The sequence below is a fragment of the Anopheles ziemanni genome, chromosome 3 (assembly GCF_943734765.1).
Source record: "Anopheles ziemanni chromosome 3, idAnoZiCoDA_A2_x.2, whole genome shotgun sequence".
Classification (NCBI taxonomy): Eukaryota; Metazoa; Arthropoda; class Insecta; order Diptera; family Culicidae; genus Anopheles; species Anopheles ziemanni.
Window position 1 is genome coordinate 35,277,505 of NC_080706.1, and position 8,938 is coordinate 35,286,442.

The 8,938-nt window shown below is 41.4% G+C and overlaps 2 protein-coding genes across 2 annotated transcripts; one reads left to right on the top strand and one right to left on the bottom strand.

Annotated features, from left to right (window-relative positions):
• Positions 1 to 3,920: 3,920 nt before the first annotated feature.
• LOC131290025 (cytochrome P450 4d1-like) lies at positions 3,921 to 5,638 on the bottom strand. The gene is made up of 4 exons (XM_058319403.1): positions 5,293 to 5,638; positions 4,825 to 5,207; positions 4,575 to 4,757; positions 3,921 to 4,508 (listed from the first exon to the last, which is right to left on the bottom strand). Exons 1-4 carry the CDS (start codon positions 5,636 to 5,638, stop codon positions 3,921 to 3,923), a joined length of 1,500 nt encoding a protein of 499 aa, XP_058175386.1.
• A 1,143-nt stretch (positions 5,639 to 6,781) lies between these two features.
• Positions 6,782 to 8,544, top strand: LOC131284647 (cytochrome P450 4c21-like). Its single transcript, XM_058313511.1, has 5 exons — positions 6,782 to 7,130; positions 7,201 to 7,453; positions 7,527 to 7,653; positions 7,712 to 7,891; positions 7,957 to 8,544. The coding sequence occupies exons 1-5, from the start codon at positions 6,782 to 6,784 to the stop codon at positions 8,542 to 8,544; spliced, it is 1,497 nt and encodes a 498-aa protein (XP_058169494.1).
• Positions 8,545 to 8,938: the final 394 nt, after the last annotated feature.

Sequence of the window (8,938 nt, forward strand, 5' to 3'; positions counted from 1 at the left end):
ATTTGTATCTGTGTGTGTATGTTTTGTTTTCTCGTTCTTTCCGTTGCGATCGAGGTGGCCTCCTTCTGCGAAGCGTACCACATCCCGAGATCCGCTAGTTGTAAGCTTTTGGTTTTTTGGCCCACAGCTTCCGACCGATCTCCAACTCGTTTCCTCGCGAACGACAGCCCCATTCGGAGACTGTGACGTGCATGTTTGCGGATTTTTGGTTCGCCTTAAAAAAAAACAACAGCATCTGAAGTTATTTTGCAATCGGGATCATCGCACCTATGGAAAACTACATTCTATCGTCGGCTTGGTACAATTCGAGAATCGATAGACGCTTGCAAACAAGTTTGATTCACAACGATTTATGAGGTGAGCGAAACGATTTTGTGAAATGTACCTTACATTAAAATGCTTTTTTATTTAAAGTGATTTACCTTAGATCATATGTGCTTGTTTTATATTTTTTAATAATAACTGAAACATAATTCAAGCAAAGACAGTATACTTGACAGTCTTACTAGTAAAACATAATAACAATCAAATGAATCAAATGTTCATCGATAATTAGGCTGGTTGATTATTAACAAGATCAATAGTCAGATGTTAAGGGCACAATTCAGTCTGTTTAGTATTATTTTTGAAACTATGAAGCACATGGATACTGTTGGCATATATAATATGTTTTCAGCATAAACAATTTAAAGACAAAGAAAGCATTTCACCAGAGACAAGATGAAGCTAAACAAATCAAACAAAAGAAAAACAAATAAATGAATTATTTCCAAAGCAAGTCACAAATATTAAATCCTCATTGCTGGAACTATGCTCAACGCCGCATATCGACAGGTGGACCTGCTCTTAATTAGTTTGACCCTTTCCACCACCCGGTTTGGGTTGCGCAACGGACTCATTAGCTGGAGTTGAAAGACTCCACGCAACCTCGGATAGCCAGGTTAGCCTAGTGCAAGCGATTTACACAGATTGATGATGTAGTTTGTTTTTACGTGTATAGTCTGGCTATTTGCACTCCGGTTGCATTTCCATCATTCGATCCACATGTTTTCTTTTTATTTTCTCCAGCTACTCCGCTCCGCTCTGCCTCTCCGGGCTTCCTTGCTGCGCATCCACGATTATCGATGGCCAGCTAGCCAACCGGGCGATGGCCAGTTATTGATTGCTGTTTGCATTAGCAAATGGTTGCTGGCGCTGCTGGTGCGGGTCTCGTGCTACCGCGCGGTAGTAGCATGTCCAAACTTTTCTAAACATTTTGCTACATCGCTCATCGACGAGAGTTTTCTTTCTTTGGGTTTTCTTCTATTCATCTAAGCCCGGTGGGTTTGCACAACTCGTCTTCGGGACGCGTGGATTCATCCTCATCGGTGTTGTATCCGTTTTGTTCGTCCCTCTTTCTTCAAACCTAAAGATTCGTTTATTTTTTCTTTCTTCGTTAATGTTTCACTTTCGTTTCTCGCATTTCTTTTCCCTCGCCCGATTCGCTCATCATCAAAAACGAATGCGCCGAAACGGTTAATTGTATGTTGTGATGCATATGTTGTGACGCGGGCAGATGAATGTTGGGTCAGCGTTGAACGATGGGCTACTGGCAACGAGAAAGTGGGAGCACAAAGACCTACATAAGAAAACCATCCACTTACTCTATTATTCATGCAAACAAAATTAATGTACATTGTAGATGTCTTACAAAGCAAACATCAGTACAATGAACTAAAAGGTGCACAAATGTTGGCTGCGAATAAATGATATCATACCGTTTTCAATGGAATATGGTTGAGATTTAAAAGCATTTAAAGAAAATTGATAGCCCCTCCACATTGCCTGAGGTCCGTGACCGTTTGTCACAAGATGTATGCTGCTTCGCAAATGTGTGTCACATCGGTAGCACACGTGCCAGGGGGAAAAGATTGAATGGAAGCGAGTGCAAGACCCGCACGCCACCACTTCTGTCACTGCGATTCCCATGACCTTCCCGGGGCTGGTGCAACGCAGTAAATTGCATTGTTGGCCAAGTGCGAGGCTGTTTTCATCTGCAGCAAGCTTTCTTTCAAGTGCATCGCTCATGTAGCTACGCCAGGAGGTAAATGCGTACATTGTTGAGCACGGCTTCTTTCGCAGGGTGGAGAAAAGTTTCCACCAGTGATATGGAGATACGCGAGCACAAACGTTTGTGTGTGCGAGTGCGTTGATGGTTGGTCCAGAGTACTGGCGGAATCGGAAAGTCTGCTTGTTTCGGGGAAAAAGAATCTGGATCACGCAAACCGTGCACTCGTTCCACAAATATCAGCACAATCAGATTAGGTTAACATGCTGCTTTGCATGTCGTTCTCGAATTTTGTTTACGAGACAGTCGGCGTAACGATAATTTGCGAGAAATGATTGTCCTCTTTAAAAGAGACCTTCATTCAATGACATGTTTATCCATCTAGTTGAGACCTATCCAATGCGATGAAATTGCTTTATCTAGCTGAAAATGAAAAAATCTTTCTTTCAAATGGATCCATTTATCCTGTGTCCAGTTTTCGAGCAACTTAAATATTTGGCGTCTGGAAACTAAAGTAAGAGTTTTTAGTTGGAAAATTTGGTTTTTCCTTTTTCTTTGACCATAAACTAAGCGAAAATAAATTATAACGCTTTTAAAACTTGCTGTTGCTTGTAAAATTGTATTTGAAAGCCGAGTTTGTGAAAGGGCATAAATCTTCATGCTGTCAATTCATGTAATAAGATTGTATACTATGTACTACATCTCCATTTGGATCACTCGTTTTGGCTCAAAAAATAAAAAAAAAGAATTAGAATGTAGAATCGTCACATCCAAATTCAGCATTAGAAAACAATCGTGCTAGTTTATAACGGCTTGATAGGTTAAATTTTGGGAATCGTGTTATATAATTTTTCAAACTTGTGGTCCAGCATCAGTTAGGTATTATTGAAAATCGGTTGTTTGTAATTTCAAAATAAATTTTCAGGCGATACATCTCGGTAAATATTTATGATATGATGCAATTAAAGATAGATAACATAAGCCAATAGTTATCAATCTCAACTGTAAACTTCTGAAGGCAATAAAAACTAAGAAAATCAAGTTGTGTTTTTATTTTTTGTCAATCCGTAGCGTTAACGTTTTCCACGGAACACCCTGTAAAGTTTGATCATTATTCCTATAAAGCTCCCGCGCAGAGCTTTTCCTCGTGTTCCAAACCATCTCATGATCTTTAGAGACCGTTACCTTATGGTGATTTCTGCAAATATAAAGGAAGTTTTCTAAAATTGATTGTATGTTCTTTTTTACTATACTAAATGGAATTTCGTTTGTGAGTGTATCATATCAGCAAGTGGATTCATGAAATTAAAAATAGTTAATGCCATTCCAGCTTAAAAATAATGCTTAATAAATATATTTATTCGTTTCATTCGGTTAGAGACAAGTTGTTGTACCTTCGTTAAGGTAAGGTTATTAAAAGATGATATTGTTAAGAGTGTTATTTTTTGTAGGATGTCATATGTGAATAACAAACGCATATGTGAAAGTATCTTTCCCAAGTTGTATTAATTCTCTTCATGTGTTACCGTCTCAAATCGGTAGTATTAATTTGTTTCAAATTATATTTGTTCGAATTTATTTTTTTACTTGCCACTTATAAAAGCACCGCCCGACACCAAACTGTAAAATGTTATCAAAAACATAATTGAATAGCTAATAGAATGAGACAGCCCGAAACAATCGTTCTTGGTTATCGTTTTTATTACATAAATACAGAAAAAACTACGATACAATTACTGTTGTGTAAGAAATCTCATCGTTCGAAGACATTTAAGGTCAAGCTTGTTAAGAAAGCTATAAGAGCTGCATTGAGAAAATACTGTTCACGGTAGCCACTCGGAAAAAATGCGACACGAGCACTAATTAAGCATCCCTAGCGTCGTTTGATGTTTATCAAATGGCCAACGCCGAGCTTAAGGGTGACCGCAAACGAAAGCCTCAGTGGATCGTTGAGTGTCAGGTGAGTACTCAGCTGGTATGCGCTTACCACCTTGGTGACCATAACCTTCATCGCCAGCATGCCGTATCTGTAGCCAATGCAGTTACGTGGCCCACCACCGAAAGGAATGTAGCTGTAGGGATGGCTTTTGCGAGCCTCGTACGTCGCCGGATCGAACCGCTCGGGATCGAATAGATGGGCTCGTTCCCCCCAGAGATCCTCGCGTCGATGCAGGTTGAGGATATTGATGAGTATTGTCACTCCGGCGGGAATAACCACATTGCCCAGCGTCATCGGTTCTATCGTCTCCCTCCCGATGAGAGGAGCTACGGGGAACAGTCGCATCGATTCTTTGATGACCTGCTCGAGGTAGGTTTGGGAGGCGAGCGATTCGTAGGAAATGTTGTCCAAATCTGCTCCGTAGACACTTTGTATTTCTTTGTAGACCCGATCCTGGACTGCGGGGTGCATGGCCAGTAGCCAGATGATGTATCCTACCTGGTTAGCTGTGGTTTCACTGCCCTGTAAGGGAAACATGCTCAATAAGGTCCTATGATGTCCTATTTCAGGACATAACATGGTACTTACTGCTCCAATAATGGTGTAAAGGTGGTTTTCTATCTCTTCCATGGCAAGTTCCTGACCGTTACGTTGCATATTTAAAAGCTGGTCCAGAAACACCATAGGTTTACGATAGGTTTCCTCATGTTGATCCTCCACGACCGATTCCGCCCTTTGCTGATGAATTTCATCCCTTCGTTTGAATAATATCTGGAACGGTATACCGTATAGGCTGAAATCCGAATATAAGGCTGTGAAGTAGTCATGTATTTCTCACCGGATCCACAACTGCCTTTACATGGACACGCTCCCGCTGCATCTCCCTGTACCGTTGGGTCATGGCGAAAAATAGATCGCTGTAGAGCAGCACGTTGAAAACGCGACTGCTCATGATGGCGGCGATCTTCTCCAGACCATGGCACACCAGGTTAGCGTGCGGGTCGTTCGTAATATCGCTTTTCAGGGAACTAGCGCAAACCATTTCCAGCGTACATTGAGCCGTATAGTACAACGCATCGAACGGGCGACCATGCCTTTCCTCCAGACCCATCCGAGCGACCATCGTGTTCGAGCAGCGGCTGAAGATCGATATGAAGCTCACCAAAATGCGTTGATTGAAAGCTGGGTTGAGCATTTTTCTGTACTGCTTCCAGTCGCCATCTACGGAGAAGTAGAGGATGGTCACAAAATGTTCTACTACTACCATGGAGTGGATTGGAAAAAGTTCTATGGAAAGAGTGCTTACAGCGAGCCGAAACCAGCCCGTAGTCCATCTCCAAAAACCTGTAGAAGAACGCCTTGTTTTGACAGGCTCCCGCCGTTAGCGCCTGCTGGATAAGCTCCGGATCTGACAGGCAAACGATCGTTTTCGGTCCGAGTGTGAGTCGGAACATGCGGGTGTACTTCCGGAACAACTCACATACCACCTTGAAGGTGTATTCTTCGGAACCGACGAGCAGGTGAGCACAACCAATCAGTGGATACGATTTCGGACCGGGTATATCCTTCGCGAACCGATTGGCATCGCTCGTCAGCTTTGCCCAGTAAAGCAAAACCGCCAGAAGCACTATGCAGGTCGGAATAAAGAACATTTTCACTCCCTTCACCACCAATGTCGCACTCGAAATGAAACGAATGGTCGAGATTGGGCTCTGGAGTTGGCTCAATGCTGGAAACTGGTTACAAGTGACTCCTAACGAGATAGTGTCACAGTTTAGGGGATCAAGTTTAAGTGCCATCAAAGAAGCAAAAAACCGCAGGGTAAGGTTAATTCCTTCGCATCGTTTTATGATTTCGCCAAGGCGAAGGTTGGAAACATTTAGGTACGTCACTTGTAAGGCACAAAAAGCAGGACAAATGTTTGTGTGAATGTGTTTTCGTCTTGAATTACGTATTATATAAATGTAATCGTCATTATTAAACTTGCTACTTGTTTGCGTTAAAGCAACGCCAAATCATAAATTGTAATCGTTTGAATTGCATGACACAATGTTTAATATGTACTTTATTGTTATTCACTGTAGTACGAGTATATTTTATGGAAAAATCCAGAACCAGCCAAAAGTTTGAAGTCCAAAGGAGCAAAACTGATCAAGGTTAAATTAAAATATATTTAACCAATATAAGCAAAGTGAAGTTAATCATAGCAATGGACCGTACAAGGTAAATCTGTTTTGGAAGCGATGATTTGATAAACAAAGATTTTCCTGTTCATAAAATAAACGCCAAATTTTCATTACGTCTAATTTTTTTCACTCATGTTTTACCAATGTCTCAACAATTTGTAACAATTTTAGTGGTTAAATTTTCCTAAAGGGATCCTAGGTAGTGGTAATCAAAGTCTATGTGTATTATTCATATTTGTAGGAGTAACACAAACTGCGTCAATGGTATTTCCATCACGTTAAAATGCTTAAAAATAGAATATGGTACCTATATCCGTAAAACAAAACGAGCAACGTATACTCCGGAACTGTGTCTAAGTTTAATGACCGTGCTACATTTAAGTGACTTGCCACTTCTCTGCATGAGAATGATTTTGAGTAAAAACAAATTCAAATTATGAAGATGCATATAGAGGCCACCTTCCGAGATGTATAATATATGAGCAGTAAGATCAGACATTGAGAGAAATTGCCTTCTCACATGAATAAAAAGGCGGTGGGTGCTTTCCGGGTTCAGTAGTTGGGCAGCCGTCGCTCCGAGTGGCACACGACGCTGGTGTGAACATCAATATGGAGCTATTTCTACTATCAATCGGAATAGTGCTCCTCGTGACGCTATACAGGAAGTATCAGCAGATGTTCGAGTTCACGGAGAAAATAGAAATGCACGAGCCCTATGTGCCCGTTTTGGGCCATTTACCGCTGGTCGCTGGGAAATCTCGGGAGCAACTGTATCGACTTCTGCGAGATGTGTTTCAGAGCCACGATCGGCTCTTTCATGTGAGACTCCTGTGGAAAGTGTTTGTGTGTACTTCTCACCCGGATATAATGCGTGCCGTGATGGACAATCCGAAGACCATGAACAAACTCAAAGAGTACGCCTTCACAAAAGTCGATCTGGGGCTTTTAGTAGCTCCCTGTAAGTTTTATAGTACTTGAAGAATCTTGAGAATTTGATGTCTGATAACATCGTGATTGTTTTCTTAAAGATTCCTTATGGAAGCATCAGCGTAAGACGCTTAATTTGTCATTCAACAAGCGCATCTTGGAGAACTATCTCCCATTGTTCGACAAGTGCGTCGGAAGGATGATCGAACGAATAAGGATGGCGCCCAACTTAAAACAGGTGGACGTGATGGAATACTGCTCCAGATGTACGTTGGACATGGTATGTGGTTCTACATTCGGCACGGACTCGTTAAATGATCCGAAGGCAGCCAAGTTGTTTGAGGTTATCGATGAGTGAGTAGAAACATTGAAGCATTTCGATGCTTATCTGTGAAGCTGTATACTTATTTACTTTGTGTTTATTTAGCGGATTAGATGCCATTGCACAGCGTATAATAAACGTGCAGTACCATCCAGACTTTATATACAGGTTTACCACATTGAATAAGCATCAAAACCGTTTCATGAAGAAAATATCCGCTTATGTGGAAAATGTAAGGAATGCACAGATCTTTCCATGAAGTAGGTCCAATAGTTCAAATTTTTTTTCAGATTATAAATGTGCAACGTAATTCTCACAAGATTGATGGAGTAAAAGAAACCACTACGGACGACGAGATAGAATACCGGAAGCCTCAGATTTTTGTCCACCAGTTGTTGAAAAGTACGCGAGGAGGTGAGCCATTCAGCGATGAGGAAATTCTACACCAAGCCATAACATTGATAATAGCGGTGAGTGTTATGAATCCCATATACCGGCCATTCTAGAAGTTATGCGAATCGTTCCTCTTTTGCAGGGAAATGATACTACGGCGATCGCTATCTGCAATCTTTTAACTTTGCTAGCAATGCATCCAATGGTGCAGGAAAAAATGCGCAGCGAAATACTCATCGTTTTTCCGGCAGGCTGTGAACAGCAGACAACTCTGGAGGCCTTGAGTCAGCTGATCTACTTGGAGCAGTGCATAAACGAAGCGTTACGTCTTTGTCCATCGGGTGCATTAGTGGGGCGCAGCTCCATCGAAGATGTGGAGGTGGATGGAATCTTGATACCTCGTGGGACAAACTTTTTGTTGAACATCGCGGCTATGCATCGAAGGAAGGACTTTTGGGGCCCGGACGCGGATGTTTTCGACCCGGATCGGTTCTCGCCTGAACGCTCGAAGGGTCGCCATCCGAGTGCGTTTGCGCCATTTAGTTTGGGGATGCGCAATTGCATTGGTAAACAGTACGCAATGATCACCATGAAGGTGGCGTTGGTGCAACTGTTACGAAACTTCCGCTTCCACACCGATTTGAAGTATGAGGAGATGGAATTCAAGTTTGATATCACAAACAAGCTATCGCAAGGGTATAAATTGAAACTAGAGCCTTTAGTAGTCTGATGGAGGGAACGAGTTTGAGATTTGAATTTTTCTATTTTAAGTCAAATGAGTCATCAAATCAAGCAATTGAAGGAACAACCAAAAACAATGAATGACAGCAAGGTTTTATAGAAAATGTTAAAGACTTGCTCTGTTCGTCCTTATTGCTATTAAAGACGATTTCAAGAGCTGTAATCCAAGAAATATAGCTGATCGGAGAATTAAATGAAATCCATAAATTTAAAATAAGTGTTGCATTTTCGTTTCTACAATAGTTTCTCGTCGAGGGTGACTTGGCTCGCGATTTTTGTATAAAATTTATATTTGATTGATTCATTTGGTTTGTTTTCTTTAGAGTTTGAAAAACGATCTTTGTTAATAATTGCATGCAAGTGCTACTCGACCTCGTGATGGA